Consider the following 17109-nt stretch of genomic DNA (forward strand, 5'->3'; position numbering starts at 1 on the left):
CCCACTCTGGGGACACCTCCGACCCTAAGACCTGCCAGGTCACTCCCAACCCCCCAGAGGGCCATGCTCCTGAGGGGCTGAGCAGGGAGCTCAGAGAGGAGGAGTCAGTGGGCTGCCTCTCAGACTTCCTCCCTGGGGTTAGGAGTAGGAGGCAATGGATCAGCCATGGGCAAGGCAGCCCGTGGGCAGAATGGACACGGATTCCCAGCCATACCCTGTAACACACAGAGCTAGTTCCCAGGCGAGCCCTCTCGGAGGCACAGCTGCTCTGAGCCTGTGCAGGCCCAGGAGGATGGCGCTGATGCCATGGGAACACGTTGGCTCCCCACAGTCAGGGTCTCCAGCTCCAGGGCCAGCCGGGGGAGACCCGTGGTCTTCCCAGGGCTGGGCCTGGCCCCTTGTTCAGGGGTGACATGGGAGGTGGGTGGGCTGGTTGCCAAGTGTCGTGAAGTTGTGGGGAGTGTGAAGCTGGTGTCGCTGCCTGAGCAGGGATGGAGGCGGGTGTTTTCCTCCCCGACACACCTCCCCACCCCAACTCCTCCATCGTCTCAGACCCGGGTGGGGAACAAGGCCGAGCTGCCTGGTGGGCTGGCTGTGAACCGTGGCTGTGGCCAGCTGCCCTCCCTCTGCAGGGGTAGGGGTGGTTGAGAGGCGAGAACTCAGGGTCTCAGCCCCTCCCTCCTCCTGGTACCGCTCCTCATGCAGCTGGGGCTGGGCTGGGCAGGACCCGTGCACCCTCCCCACTGCCCCTTGGCCGTGCCCACCTCCTCTGCAGCTCTTTGATGCGCACCATGAGGTTGAGGTGGCCCTGTGAGTACTGTTCAATGACGTCCCGCACGTCGTAAGGCTTCCGCGCTTGCTGCAGGACAGAAAGACACACATCACTTCTCCTCCCTGTGCCCCGGCCACGTGGCTCAAAGTGCAGGCAGTGGCAGTGTCTGCCCTTGGGAGGCTTGTGAAAACCTGGGAGCTCGCCTATATGGTGATGGCGTAGGCCTGGTCCCACGCATGCACAGTAGCGAAGCTTGTCCCCATCGGCTTGGCCACGGGGCTCTGGGTGGTCCCGGGCCATCGGCTCAGCCTCTCTGGGTTCCACCTTCCTATCCACTCACCAGCAGGGGCCTGCCCACTCCTCCCCCTCACCTCGCTCCCCTGCCCCAGGCTACTAGTCCTGGTTCTCAATGACTTCAGGAAGAGCTGGCCCAGCCAAAGGGCCAAGGAGCAGCACAGTGCCAGGCACTGACCAGGAGGCACAGCTCTGCATGGCCACTACCTACCTGGGCCCCAGACTGACTCTTGACATGCTCACTGGCTGTAGCCCCCACTGTCCTCAGGGTAGGGAGCGGGTCCACCCTGCATCCTTCCTGGCAGTTTGTGCCAGGCAGCAGGGGTGGCCCCAGATGACAGCCACAGTCTGCGGCACTTGCTGTGGGTGACGAGCATCTGCTTGGGCTCCCACAGTGGGGCTGGGGCCATGTGAGGCAGGGCAGGTGACCCCAGGGCTTCCAGGCTTGTCGCTAGCTCTGAGCCCATAAATGGGACTCAGGTGACATCTTGAAACCACAACAGAGAAAACAAAGCGTCTCATGATATCAGGAAACCCCAAGCCACATTTGTGGCCTTGCTCCCAAGCGCCTCACTCAGGTGGAGCAGCCAGGCGGAGTGAGGGTTTGATGGCCTAGGAAGGCCTTGGCCCTGCAGACAAGCCAGCACATGGGACAACAGACTGCCTCTATCCCGAGGGGCCACTGGGTGACCAGGTGAGGCCCAGGGTAGTCATCTTTAGTGCCCAAATAGCCTCGTTAGCACTGAGCTAGTAGCTTTCCTGCCTTTTGCTGGGGAATTTGCAAGACCCAAGAGACAAGCCAAGTAGCTTGGTGGGGAGGGGCAGAGCAGGGCCAGCCCCAGTCAGAGGGAGGCAGTTGAGGCCGAGGATGAGAAAGGAGGAAGCTCAGGTACCAGTGAGGGCCCGGGCTGGGTCTGGGAACATGCCCTCCCTGCCCACCTCCTACCTCTCTTTGGGGTCCCTACTCCTGAGACCAGGGTGACTTTAATCTGAGGATGCAGTCATTTCCACCTTGGGAAGCTGCAAGTTCCCAGATGGTGAGTCCCTGACGTCAGGGATCCAAGTACCCACTTTCAGCTCTAGACACACTTCTGACATGCCCAGGGGTTCTGCCACCAATGCCAGAGGCTTGGTGGAGTTCTTACAGCCCACCCAACATTGTTTTGGACCCCAGGAATCCCAAGGCAGGGCAGAGACCTCCTCCCTACCAAAGGCTGGGCCTCAGAAGTTCAGGGGTTTCCTTTTTCACCTGACACCAGCAGGTAGGGCCCTCACTGGCAACACTAGCCACTCTCTGGGCCCTGAACGGGAGATCCTGAGATCAGGAGGGCTGGGATGGGGCCTGTGTCCTCACAACACAGCTGTGCATCATGGAAGGAAGGGCCTGCGGCTCCTGGGGCCACACTGGGCACCAGGATCTCCGGCATTGCCCAGAAATGACACACTAAGGCCTGTGATAGGGTCAGGCATGGGGTTGGACTCTAGGCAGACCTTCTGGCCCGCCATGTACTCAGTTTGATAATAGTCATAAAAAACGTACTTATGTACAGGCTAGTAATAACATCCTCAGGTCTCAGTTTCTCCTGTTATAATGGGAATGCTAAGTCCTTCTTCTCTCTTCTGTAAGATAAAATGCTGAGCCTTGTCTCTCTCTTCTGTAAAAGGGGATGCTGAGTCCTGTTTCTCCTTCCTATAAGAAGGAGATGCTGAGTTCTCTTCTATAAAATGGGATGCTGAGTCTTGATTCTCTTATCTGTAAGATGGGATGCTGAGCCCTGTCTCTGTCTTCTGTAAGATGGGATGCTGAGTCTTGATTCTCTTTTCTGTAAGATGGGATGCTGAGCCCTGTCTCTGTCTTCTATAAGATGGGATGCTGAGCCTTGATTCCCCCTTCTGTAATATGAGATGCTGAACCTTGTCTCTCTCTTCTTTAAGATGAGATGCTGAGCCTCAATCCTCCCCTTCTATAAGGTGGGTTGCTGAGCCCTGTTAGCATTTGGTAGCATCTCTTGTACCTGGCAGCATCTCCTGTAAGATGGAGATGCTAAGCTCCCTTCAGTAAGATGGGATGCTGAGCCTTGATTCTCCTTTCTGTAAGATGGGATGCTGAACCCTGATCCTCCCTTTTGGAAGATGGGATGTTGAGCCCTGTTTCTCCCTCCTGTAAGATGGAGATGCTGAGCTCCTTTCTGTAAGATGGAATTCTGTAAGACTTGATCTTCCTTTCTGTAAGATGGGATGCTGAGCCCTGATCCCCCCTTTTGGAAGATGGGATGTTTCTCCTTCCTGTAAGATGAAAATGCTAAGCTCCCTTCTGTAAGGGATGCTTACAGAATGGGATGCTGAGCCCTGATCCTCCTTTCTGTAAGATTGGATGCTGAGCCCTGCCTCTCTCTTCTATAAGATGGGATGCTGAGCCTTGATCCTCCTTTCTGTAAGATGGGTTGCTGAGCTCTGTTTCTCCCTTCTGTATAATGGAGATTCTAAGTTCCTTTCTGCAAGATGAGATGCTGAGCCCTGCCTTTCTCTGCCTTAAGGGAGAGAGTGAAGATGAGAGAGGATGGGAGTTGAGAAAGGTCAGGGAATCCTAAGCCAGCACCATGCAAGAGCCAGAGTCAGAGCTGGCTGTGGCCGAGCCTCTCTTCAGCACACATTGAACATGGTGTGAGTCATGGTGGTGAGCCTCCTGCAGACCACAGAGCTCTGTGAAGCTGAAGCGTGAGGCACCTCCAGGCATGCTGGGTGAGGTGTGGGCAGGTGAAGGGAGGCAGGGCAGGGGAAAACCAAGGCCTGGGAGTCCCTGGGCCACTGTGACCAGGTGGGTGTAGGTATGTGCGTTAGCAGCCTCTGCAGACGCAAGTTCTTTCAAACAGGCCTGTTGTGGGCAAGGAACTATTATGTGCCTGAGTGTGTGCACGTCTGTAGGAGCAGGGCTGGGTGGGGCCTATGAGCAGAGAGCTCTCCACACCTTCAGCCACAGCCTTACCTGGTATAAGGCATAGCCTGAGGAGGCTCAGTGATGCCCGCGGACCATGAGGACCCACGGCCCAGGGGCATCCTAGCCCACAGAGACTTATCCTGGAGCCACTGAGATCGCTGCTAAGATATGGTTAGGGCTCATGGGGGCCTTTGTCCAGTGGTCATCCAGGGTTGGGCTGGAAAGATCATCCTGACGTCAGGAGCCTGAGATGAACCGAGATAATGCAGACCTGTCCAGACTGACTGACGGTGGACAGGGAGTTCAAGGGCGCAGAGGCTCTGGCTCCTTGGGGTCAGACACAGGGGTGGCTGGCCAGGGACTTATCGGCCATCAAGGCAGGCGGGGCGGGGGTCACCTGCCATGTCAGCAGCCCCTGAGGCCAGCAGGGGTGGGGTGACGTCCCAGCAAGCAGACAGGCTGGCATGGAGGAAGGGAAGCATCCTGAGAGGTAGGCAGGGGGAGCCCCTGGAGCCACACACAGCTCCTCACTGCCATGGGCTACTGCTCCTCTCACCCTAGCCCCACCCCTCCATGCTGCCCCCAGCAATAAGGGCCAGCTGGTGAGGTCCGAGGGAGCCCCTGCGGCTTCGTGCAGGAGCCTCTGTGCCCTGTGAGGATCCTGCTGCTGCCAGGTTTCTGCAAGGCTCCCAGGGCCAGGGAGCAGGGGAGAAGCAGACAGTGGGGTGGGGGTTTCCCAGTCTGCTTCAGGAAGCCTTCTGGGCCATTCTCAGGGTTCTGGCCTGTGTCCTAAGACAGGAAAGGGGACCCACTCCCCCTCGCCTGGAAAGGAGTGCAGGGCTCACTGTGCTCCTCCCCAGGGACCAGCTTTTTCGCCTGTGGCTCAGCAACAGGGCCTGCTGGGGCTGGCGCAGATGATCTCTCTCTCTCTGGCCCTCTCCCTCTCTCTCTTTTTGTATTTGTTAATTGTTTATTTACCAAGAGAAACGATTTCTTGGCCCACATATTCACGTTTCACAGTTCAGGACCACAGGTCACTGACAAGCTTCTCGGTAATTCAACCCAAAGAAATTCTTTATATTCTAAAATCACTTTGCACTCTGAAAGATACCAGCCTTCCTCATCACCTCAAAATCTTTTATGGCATCATCATATCTGTAGAAATCATTAGAAATCATGTGCCTTTTTTCTTGGTTCAGCCACATCAAACTTACAGAGAGCTGCAACTCCCAAGTATTCAACGAATGCTCCAACAACATGAAATTGCAGACGCTTGGCCAGGAGGCTACGCATCTGAGGTTTCATCACAAGACTGGAAGCCATGGTACTTATTATCACGATAGGATATCCTTGATATCAACCTCAATGCCAGTGTCTTTCCTGGCTGATGGAGAAATGGACGGCTGGACGATCTCTTGGACCTGAGCTGGAAGCTGCCCACTCCACCCCTGGAGCTAGGCCTGCCCAGGAGCCATGAGGGTCTGCGTGTTCTGCTGGGTTCCCCCAGAGCTTGGAAGCAGCCCCCAGGGTGCCCACGTGGCACAGTTCTGCAAGCCTTGGTGGGCTCTGGTTCTGCCCTGCTGGGACCTGCTCTGCACCCTCAGGCCAGAAACCGGCCCCACCCTGGGAGGCTCCCTGTGACCCTCTGCTGTACTGCCGGGGTGACGTCAGCTGCTTCGGCTGTCACGACCATGCTGTTCTCCAGTGAACTGACACACCCTAGCCCTTCCCATGGTCTCCTCTGCCCTCGGGGGACTGCCCTGCCCAGACCTGAGTCCCAAGGGGGTTCCTGCAGCCCCTTCCCTGCCTGGGAGAGCGCTGGTGCTGCCAGGAGGCCGGCCCCTCTCTTCCATTGCCCCCGCGTGAGCTACCCGCTCCGGCAAGGCCCTCCCTGCCAGCACCAGAGAGAGGAGACGGTCCCAGAATGGAGACACCCTGTCCACAGGGGCTGTCAGATCTCCCCTAGAACATGCCGGGCAGATCTCCGGGCACTGGCCAGCAGTGGCATTTACCATGACTTTTATTTTGACTGCAAGAGGTCCCAGGCCCTGCTAGGAGCTTTGACACAACTTGGTTCAGTTGAGTCATGAACCACCCCCTTCCTTGGGGGGATGCAGGCAGGAGGGCCAGCTGAGAAACAGCACTGTGGGAGGGCTGTGCATGCAAAACCCCCCTGGAGATGGTGGCCCGGTGGCCAGAACGAGGGCCCGCACACTACTCTCGGTAAGGGCCTGGCCGAGGGCTGCTCTTGGGGCTCGGGGTGACGACGGGCCTGGCGGGTGCTGGCCCAGGGTTGCCGTGGGTGAGGCCTGGGTGAGGCACGTGCATATGATCTTATGCCAAACCCTTAGGCTCTCGTTCCCCTCACAGCTGGGGAAGAACTTGCCCAGGGCTGCCTGGGCTGGGGTCTGCACCCAGACCACCATGTGAAGTCTGGAGGCTGCAGTGGCTCCAGCGCCCAGATGGGTGGGGGCTCCACCAAGGAGACTGTGGGAGGGCCTGTGTCAATCCTGGGTCCTGGCATGGAAGGTGTGGCCTGGTGTGAAAGGCATGGCTGCAGGGGGACCAGATTTGAGTGCCACTGTCCGTCCATCTGAATGGGCCCTGCATTTTTTTGGCTCATCTCAGGCTCCTGAAGTCAAGATGATCTTTCCAGTCTGACCCAATGACCACTTGGCAAAGGCCCCCATGAGCCCTGACCAGACCCTAACAGGGAGCTCAGTAGCTCCAGGATAAGCCTTGGTGGGCTGGGATGCCACCGGCTGTGGGTCCTGGTGGTCGGCAGACATTGCTGAGCCTTCCTGGGCTGTGCCTTATACCTGGTGAGGCTGTGGCTGAGATGTCAGGAGCCCCCTGCTCAGGAGCCCCACCCCACCCTGCTTCTGCTGACACATACTCATTCAAGCACGTCACACGCCTTCTGCTCCAAGGGACTTGGGCAAGTCACCCCTCAGCCTTCCCTGCTTTATGATCTATGCCTTCTGGATCATCCACCACAGAGGATACGGGGTTCCCACCCCTACACATGTATTTCCAAGTCAGGACTCAGTTCCCTCCACCACCGTCTCCATCTGAGGAATGTCCCCAAGGCAGGAGGAGGGGAGACATACCTGCCATCAATGGCACTCTCTGCAGGGCATGGACTCTAGGGGCTCTAAGGGGCTTCTGTAGGAGGCCTGGCCCTGGAGAAGTTAGGGCAGCTTATGGAAGCCGTGGAGCTCCAGCCTCACCTGGCCAAAGGGACCGCACCTCTCACAGAGCAGGGCTCAGCCTCCCTCCATCCTCCCAACTCACAGAGGGTGGGGGAGCAGGGAAAGAGAGCACTGAGCCAGTAGAGGACAGGGCTGGGGGGTCTGGGGAACCTGCCTTCCCAGTTTGGTGACTCAGGCCAGGCTCCACACCATCTCTGAGTCATTCTGATGTCGCCCTCACATCTCTCACTAATGCTTCCTTGCACGACCCACCCTACGGGAGGACTGAGTGAGCCACACGGCTGCTGCCTTCTATTTGGTGAAGAAGACACTGCATGTGACTCTGGTTCCAGGCCGGGCCTCCAAGGATACGCCCTCTGAGGGGCCTGCTGTCTGGGGTTCGGTGGGGTAGGCACTGTCAGGTCTCAGATAGGCCTGCCTGTGTGGCTTGGGGGCGGAGGCCTTGACAGCCTCCACTATGGGCAGGAGAGAACCCAGGAGAGGTGTGGGCAGCTGCAGCAAGCTGCGAGGGGTAGGCTGAGGGCAGGAAGGCTCAGCACAGGGCTTACCTGGAATTTCTTCTTGGCCACAAAGTACTGCATGCGTCGAATGACTTTAATGGTGGCCCGATGGTGTTCCCGCAGCCTGCAGTGGAGAGAGGAGAGGAGATTGTGAGTGGCCACCCTGTGCTGGTCATCCCCTCACTGCCCCTGCACTGCCTGAGGAGCACACAGACTGGATCCTTCCGGAAATAAGGAGAGTGTTCAACTCCATGGGATGGAGATACTTAGGCCATGTCCTAGTGTGGGCTTGAGGGGAGGCTGGGGGCAAGAGGCTTTTCAAGGTGAAATGTTTCACCTCACCTGTGAGTGGGAAGGGGGCTCTTGCCTTGAGTGTCATTCAGAAGGGGATCAAGTAGGAGTCAGGGCCCTGGGTTGGCAATGGCTGTGCTGCTAACACATGGCAGCCATGGTAATTTCTTTCTATGTTTGGGCCTTCAGGCTCCTTGTCAGTAAAATGAGGTAAGAGGGTACATGCTGGCGATGTCCATAGCCCCTTTCAACTGCTGTGTCCTGTAGCCCCACAAACAGCAAGTGCTTGGGAAAGTAGGAGCTACAGGACAAATTTACAAGGGAAAGTTGCCACCAGAGCCGCTTTGTTAAGGGGGCTGCATTGTTTTGCCTCCTAAAGTTTCTTCTAGAAATAAAGATCCTTTTAGAAACAGCATCACAAAAGGAAACAAAAGGGATGATGTGTGTGTGCATAGAAAAAAGACCGGAAGAAAACACAGTGCCATGGAGGCTGCAGGAAATTCCCTCCTGGTAGTAAAGCTCATGTCTGCCTGACCCTCCTGATGTAAACACCAGGGACTGTGAGACTAAGTGATGCCAACAGCAAGGAACAGCTGTGCGAGGCTTTGGAGACCAAAAAAGATGTGGAGGGTGAGGATCCCACATAGAATGGAAATAAAATGAGCTAATAAAATAAAATGAGCTGCACCCAAGCGTTTCCTCCGCAGGGCACCTGTCCATTTGTGGAGGGGAGCATTGACACCCAACAGAGCAGGGGCTCAGTGGGCTGGTGATAAAAATGTGGAGTCCAGGGCCACAGGACACCCAGGACATGAAGGAACAAGATTCTGGTCAACAGAGGACCAGGGTGCAGGGAGCCACCTTTCACACTACTTCCTCTGGAAACACTTGTGAATTCCTAAGCCACACGGGTGGGTGAGATTCACAGAAACTGAGAAAAAAGCAGTTGGTGAAGGGGTAAAAGCTAAGCAGAGCACTCAGTAGACTCATGGCACTGTGGAGATAAGCTTTGGGTTTTAGAAGCTATCTAGAAGGCAGCCCTAGAAACTAAGTAATGCCAACTTAGCATCACATTGACCCCACTTCTCCCAATCCCTTACTGGAGTAAGGTGCTTTGTGCATGGTAGAAGAAAATAAAATTATCTGTAGGGAGATAATATCCTTGAGCTTCTACAATTTTATACACAAAAGACTAAAAGGCAAGGGAAAAGACAGACCATACAGATCTAAAGGTGTGGTACTTTCTTTTTTTTTTTTTTTTTTTTGAGATGGAGTCTCGCTGTGTCTCCCAGGCTGGAGTGCAGTGGCGTGATCTCGGCTCACTGCAAGCTCCGCCTCCCGGGTTCACGCCATTCTCCCGCCTCACCCTCCCAAGTAGCTGGGACTACAGGCGCCGCTACCACGCCCAGCTAGTTTTTTTTTTTTTTGTATTTTTAGTAGAGACGGGGTTTCACCATGTTAGCCAGGATAGTCTCGATCTCCTGACCTCGTGATCCACCCGCCTCGGCCTCCCAAAGTGCTGGGATTACAGGCTTGAGCCACCGCGCCCGGCCTGGTGTGGTACTTTCAACAGCCTTAAATACTTGTAGCTCCTTCCATTAAGAGATGGAGTGTTTTCCTATTACTTGAATTTGGGGTGACCTTGTGACTTCATTGATGAAAGAGTGCTGGGGAACTTACACAGTATATAATTCATGTGCTTTTGGAATGTGGCCCTACAAACAAGCTTGCTGGTTAGAGAGGCCACATGGAGAACAGAGATGCCCCAGCTAACAGCCAGCACCAACAGAACAACCTCCTAGCTGAGCCAAGTCCAACCTCCTAGCTGAGCAAAGAAAAACAAAAAATACATACACACATACACACACACACACACACACACACACACACACACACACAGACGGAGTCTCGCTCTATTGCCAGGCTGGAGTACAGTGGCGCAACCTTGGCTCACTGCAGCCTCCACCTCCCAGGTTCAAGCGATTTTCCTGCCTCAGCCTCCTGAGTAGCAGGTGTGCACCACCATGCCCAGCTAATTTTTGTATTTTTAGTAGAGACAGGGTTTCACCATGTTGGCCAGGATGGTCTTGATCTCTTGACCTCATGATCTGTCCGCCTTGGCCTCCCAAAATGCTGGGATTACAGGCATGAGTCACCGTGCCTAGCCCAAAGAAAATATTTTAAGCCACTAAATTTAGGTCTAGTTTGCTATGCACAACAATAGGTAACTGATACAGAAATAAGGACTAAGAAATAGGTAATGTCATATCAGTATCCTAAAACATATGGCATTAATTTTGGGACAGGGAATTGGACAGAGGCTGGAAGAAGGGGCAGATCACAAGATGTCAGACTTCGAGCATGATGCCATTTGTAATTGGGTGAGAATTTTAGGTATCGTGGGGAGGGGGGTGAGGGAATTCTGCATTGGGGAGAATGTGAAAAGTTATGGCCAGAGGGCAGACTGTGATGAATTAAAGATGGCCACAATCCATTGTAGTTCCTCCCATTGCAGGCTAGAGTCTATCTCCACCATGGTGGAAATGATCATGTCTTCTGAAGCTCAACCTCAAGGACCTTGTGGTATCTACTCTTACCCTCTTAGAATTCTGTTGGCTCATGGACAAGTCTGAGCTAGCCTGCTGGAAGAGCCACGTAAAGGAGAGCTGAGAGACCCTGGCTGACAGCCCAGTGACTCCAGACACGTGAGGACAACGGAGACCACTCAGTCACCACCACATCACTATGCAAGTGCTGCCATGTTGTCAAGTCCAAGTGAGACTACCCAACTGGGATGCCCAGATTGCTGACCCATAGATTTGTAAGCTAACAGATGATTGTGCTTTGCCTCAGGATATTTAGATGAAGACTTTAAAATAACCATGATAAATAGGTTCAAGAAAACAGATGAAAAGATAGAAAACTTTACCAGAGAAATACAATTTATAGATATATAAAAAGGAAGTTCCAGAAAAGTAAGGACCATACTGGAAATGAAGAATGCAATAGGTGAGTTTGGATAGCAGGGATGACAGAGTAGAAAAGAATAGCTGTGAACCCAAAGAAAATAGCCAACTTGGAGCATGAAACGAAAATAGACTTAAAGGAAGAGATGAAACAAATGAAAAAGAAACAAGATGGTAGATTGCATGCACTATAAGTGGATTAATAGTCCAATTAAAAGATCAAGATTGTCATGATTAAAAGCAACTATATAAATCCACTTTAAAATATAAAGATACAAAAACATGTTGGGAAAGGACAGAAAAAGATAGGTCATGGTGTGGCCAAATGAAAACTGGTAAAGGAAAACCAATAGTAGACTTTAAGTATTACTAAAGAAGAATATGTCATAATTATAAAAGTGTCAATTCAGCAGGATGAGATCAATTCTAAATTTGTGTGCACCTAAAACCGTAACCCTAAAATATATAAAGCTAACTGGCAGAACTAAAATGTAAAAGAGAAAATGGTGGGAGATTTGAACACACCTCGTCAGTAACCAATAGAAAAGCAGTCAAAACTTTGTCAAATCAGAGACAAATTTGAACAGCCTAATTAGCAACTTGACATATACAGAACACTGCCCCTACAACTGGAGACTACATAAGCTTCCCTAGTGCACACAGAACATGTACCAAAAGAGACCATATGCAAGACTTCAGAAGCAAGTTCCAACAAATTTCAAAGAAAGCAAATCATGTTTATTATGCTCTCTGACTACAGTACAATTAAATTAGAATTCCATAAAAAGAGATAACTAGGGAATCTCCATATATTTTGGAAATTAAACAATCTAAATAACCCAGGGGTCAAAGAAAAATATATAATGAGAATCAAACAACAGTTTAAATTAAATAGTAATAAAAATGTAACGTATTAAAATTCATAGCTAAATAGGTACTGAAAGTACAGTGAAATAAGCACAGAGAGTGAACCTTATGGCTTTAAATGCACATCTCAGAGCAGAGGAAAGGCTGGAATCCATCGCAAGCAGTTAAAAAAATGTCAAATTACACCCAAAGATAGTAGGAGGAAAGAGATAAAGTTAAGAGCACAGTCAAAGAGATAAAAAATGAACATTATTTAAGGAAAATCAACAAAGCCAAAATTTGGTTCTCAGAAGAGACTAATAAAACAGACACACTTTTGGGAAGATTGATCAGATGGGGGAGGGGACACAAATGACGACCGTCAGGAGTTAAAGATGGAACGTCACTATAGGCCTAGAGGTGCTGAAACATTTATTCAGAGGACGTTACAAACAAAAATACTTTTGATGATTTAGATAAAATATGCAAATTCTTTAAAAACACAATATGTAAAAGTAGACACAAAAACAAAAATAACACAAATTGCCCAATAATTATTAAATAAGTTAAATTTGGAATTTTAATGATCTTCTGGCAAAGAAAACTCTGTATCTAGATGACATCACCAGTAAATTCTTCCAAAATTAAGGAAGAAATAATGTCAATTTTATACAAGTATTTTCATAAAGCAGCATAACCTTGATATCAAAATCTGACAAGAATATTTCAAGAAAGAAAAAAAAATCACAGGTTAATTTCTCTCGTGAACATAAGTGCAAATACCCCAACCACCACCAGCGAGCTGCATGTAGTGCTGTGCCCACACACATGCTCAAATGCGGTTTAATCCACTTGTGCATGCTCAGTTTACCCTCTAAGGCCCAAGCAACGTAACTCTTCACATCAACAGAAAAAGTAAAAAAAAACAGAATCAACACAGCAGATTGTAGAAAAGCATTTGATAAAACCCAAGACCTGTTCATAATTAAAAACACAACTCTTAGCAAACTAGGAATAGAAACTCCATTACCTAAAAAAAAAAAAAAAAAAACCAAAAACTAAAACAAAAACAACCCAAACCCTAAGCAGACATCATACTTAATAGTGAAACACGATACACTTTCCTCCTGAGACAGGAAGCAGGTCAAGGATGTTATCGTTTCTAGTTCACATTGTCCAGAAAGTCCCAGCTGGTATGTTAAAAAGGTAGGAAAAGGGAGATAAAAGGTAAAAGAATTGGACAGGAAAAAATAAAACACTCGTTATTTGCAAATGACATAACCATACACGTAAAAAAAATCTCTAAGAATCCGCAGAGAAGCTGCTGGAATCAATACAAGAACACTGGTTTTAAGGATGATATATAATAATTATATTTCTAGGCCTGGCAGAGTGGCTCGCATCTATAATCCCAGTGCTTTGGGAGGGTGGGGTGGGAGGATCACCTAAGCCCAGGAGTTTGAGATCAGCCTGGGCAACATGGTGAGACCCCATCTGTAGAAAAAATAAATTTAAAAAATTTAGCCAGGCTTGGTGGTGTGTACCTGTGGTTCTAGCTACTCAGGGGGCTGAGATGGGCAGACTGCTTGAGCCCAGGAGTTCAAGGCTGCTGTAAGTTATGGGCCTGGAATGCAGAGACCCTGTCTCTGAAATATGTTTATTTCTATATGCTAGTAACAATTAGAAAATAAAAAGATGTCAATTACAATAGCATCAATAACCATAAACTTGACCATAAGCTTAAGAACAAATCTTTAAAAAAATGGTTTCTTCTTTACTGTTTTCCTTTCACAATCTTTCTTTCTTTTTTTCTTTTCTAAGATGGGGTCTTGTTATTTTGCCCAGGCTGGTTTCAAACTCCTGGGCTCAAATGATCCTCTCGCCTCAGCCTCCCAAGTAGTTGGTATTACAGGTGTGAGCCATCGTACCCAGCTCTAAAATAAATCTGTTTAAAGATGTGTGAGACTACTACACAGAAAAGCACTGAGCATTAGAGACAGAGATAAAGAAGACCTAACTTGACTTGGCGATACAGTGTGTTCACGTATAAGAAGACTCAATATTTATAAGATGTTAATTTTCTGCAAATTGAGGTGTGGATTAAATATGATTCCAATCAATATCACAGTGCTTTCTGTTATTTATTTATTTATTTCTTGGAAATCGACGAGGTGATTCTAACATATTCCTAACAATGTGAAGGGCCAAGAATAGCCAAGATGATCTTGAAGAACAACAAAGTCAGAGGTCTGACACTCCCAGGGTTTCATAAGGCCACAGGGCTTGATTAAGAGCATTGGGCAGACAGATGAACAGTGGGGGTCTGACAGAATAGGGTAGTGGTTCCCTAACTTTTTTGGCACCAGGGACCAGTTTCATGAAAGACAATTTTTCCATGGACAGGGATGGGGTGGGGAGAGATGGTTTCAGGATGAAAATGTTCCAGTTCAGATCAGCAGTTATTAGATTCTCATAAGGAGCACACAGCCTAGATCCTCACATGTGCAGTTCACAATAGGGTTCGTGCTACTGTGAGAATCTAATGCCACCACTGATCTGACAGGAGGCGGAGCTCAGGTGATCATGCTCGCTTGCCAACTGCTCACCTCCTGCTGCATGGCCCTGTTCCTAACAGTCTATGGATGGGTACTGGCCTGTGGCCTGGGGACCCCTGGAATAGGACATCACACACACACACTCCTGTGACCACTGGTTCACAGAAAAGACGCCTTTGCCGTTGAGCTGGCGGAAGGATATTCTTCGCAATAAATGGTGTTGGAACAATTTGGATACACATGTGAAAATATATAAACCATGATCCTTACCACACACCAGTCACAAAGTTAACCCAGGTAGAGTCACAGGCCTAACTGTGAGGCAATCGGGCCTGTCGAAGAACATGGGAGAATATTTTCACCACCTGGGATGGGCAAAGCTGTCTTTAATGGAACACAAACAGTATGAACTGTCACAGAAAACTATTTGACAAATTGGAGGCCCCAGGATCTCTGAGATGGTCTCACGAAGGCCCCCTTCCCAGGCCTGACACGCGAGAGGAACTGTTACCTAGGCCTCACGTCCTGACCTCTTTCCATCACCCCAAACAGCCTGGGAGCAGACAGGGAACGGGGAGCCATAGGTGTCTGACTGTGAAGAGTCCCCCACTGGCTGTGACTTGGGGCCTTGGGAGCCTGTGGCCATGACCGCCAAGGTCTGGATGCGGCCCCACATCCAGTGAGAACACTCGGGACTTCTCAGATCCTGTTCTTCACAGAGGGCCATGCCCAGTGGCGGCTTCACAGGCCGCTAGAAGCTGCTGCGGGCCTCCCCTCCTGCCAACTTCCTAGAACACAGTCGGAGCCTTCACAGGCAAACAATCTGGCCAGGACTGCAAGCAGGCCTAGGGCTGACGGTGCCAGGCCAGGCCCCTAGCTCTGCCCAGGCCACGGTGTGGGTCAGCCACTGCTCTGGTGATAGCGCTGGCTACCTGGCTTTCCTGCTGAACACAGTCGACCCTGTGGTCTCAGAGAGAAGGGCCTGGCTGGCTCCTTTGCAGGGGGTGGTCTCTCTCTCTCTGTACTGGGTGAGGCCTGGGATGGGGTCAAGTGGCCTTTCCTGGTAGTGATACGGAAGAGGGGCAGGGAAGTGCTGGGAGGAGAAGGGCGGGTCCCTGGCTAGGGTTCCGCTGTTGGGCCTGCATGCACGGACCCAGGTAAGAACAGACATTTCTGCTTTTCTGCCCAAATGTTGCATTTCCCAAGAACACCCTGGCCTGCCATGCCCCGATTCTGTGTCTATAAAAATCCTGAATCCCTAGTGGGCAGACACACAAGTGGCTGGACATCAAGAGGAACACATCGGCAGAAGAAGACACAAGTGGCCGGACATTGAGGGTAGGTTGAGAGGAACACACCAACGTAAGAGGGCACCGACAGGCACTGACAGACCGGCAGGCCATTGACCGGAGGAACAATGCAGGGTTGGGCTGGGGTGGATGCAGGAGAGCCCAGGCTGCTGAGTGCCCGACGCCAGGGGAAAACCACCCTCCCACTCCATCTCCCTTCTGGCTTCCCCATCTGCTGAGAGCTACTTCTACTCAATAAAACCTTGCACTCATTCTCCAAGCTCACGTGTGATCTGATTCTTCCAGTACACCAAGACAGGAACCCCGGGATACAGAAAGACCTCTGTCCTTGCGGGAAGGCAGGGGGTCTAACTGAGCTGACTAACGCAAGCTGTCTATGGACGGCTAAACCAAAGAGCACCCTATAACACACGCCCATGGGGCTTCAGCTGTAAACATTCGCCCCTAGATGCTGCCGTGGGGTTGGAGCCCCACAACCTGCCCGACTGTATGCTCCCCTGCAGTTTTGAGTAGCAGGGCACTGAGGAAGTGAGCCACACCCCTGTTACACGTCCTGCGAGGGGGACAAGGAAACCGTTCCCATCTCAGTAGCTCTGACGCAGGAGCGAGCTGGTAAGAGACAAGGGGCAGGACGGAGGCTTTGGGCTCACTGGGCCCTGAAGGAAGTGACCCCTGGACCCTGGTTGCAGGAAGGGACCAAGGGCCCGGGGCTGGCGCCCTCCTGCCTGGGCTGGGCCACCCTCCAGGCCTGTGGCTTCCTCACCTACTGAAGGGAGGATGGACCCTCTCCCTGCCCGCACCACCTGGCCTGGGAGAGGAGGAAGGGACGTGCTGCCCAGCGGGGTCTTGGCCATGGGTCAGCTGCTGAGAAAAGACCCACTTCATTCATCTCCTCACTTGTTCATGCACCCACTGACCTGTATCTCACCTGTTCATTCATTAATGAACAAGTTATTGTTAATAATTTGTGGATTAATGACAGGAGCTCCCCACCCCCCCATCCGCTGGTTCATTTGTTAATGTGCTGCCTAAATTACCCATTAGCTCCTCCACGCCTGCCTGCCTGCCTGCCCCGTCCACGTACATGAAGTGCCGCTGGGCACACAGCCCAGGCTGAGTGGTCTCGGGGGCTGAGCCCACTGAAGGACCCGTTGTTTCTGGATAGGTCAAATTCAAAGCCGGCAGCCCCCAGTACTGCCCAGGCTGGGCTGGCTGGGGTGGGGGCTGCTGGGCTGCCCAAGGGGCCGGCACCACATTCAACACACGTCACTGGGGGCCATCGAGGGACACTGTGGGAAAGCAGAGACAGGAAGTTTCCCGGACTGAGCTGCCCAAGGCAGGCCGACCTTCCCACCTGTAGAACAGATTCCCAGCAGCTCAGGGACCTGGCCTCCATCCAGGCAGATCCTGAGGCCTAGGGTAGGG

The 17109-nt window shown here is 51.6% G+C and overlaps 1 protein-coding gene across 2 annotated transcripts in view; it reads right to left on the reverse strand.

Annotated features, from left to right (window-relative positions):
• KCNQ1 (potassium voltage-gated channel subfamily Q member 1) overlaps nt 1-17109 on the reverse strand; it is a 405037-nt gene that overhangs the window by 72481 nt on the left and 315447 nt on the right. Inside the window, exons 12-13 of one of the 2 annotated variants that reach the window (XM_017948145.3) lie at nt 7765-7840; nt 791-859 (exon numbers count right to left, since the gene is read on the reverse strand). In XM_017948145.3, the coding sequence (XP_017803634.2) occupies nt 791-859; nt 7765-7840 (145 nt within the window). Of the gene's footprint in view, nt 1-764; nt 860-7764; nt 7841-17109 lie in introns of both variants that reach the window. The other variant, XM_017948144.3, reaches the window with a different exon arrangement.

The sequence above is a fragment of the Papio anubis genome, chromosome 12 (assembly GCF_008728515.1).
Source record: "Papio anubis isolate 15944 chromosome 12, Panubis1.0, whole genome shotgun sequence".
In the NCBI taxonomy this organism is placed as follows: domain Eukaryota; kingdom Metazoa; phylum Chordata; class Mammalia; order Primates; family Cercopithecidae; genus Papio; species Papio anubis.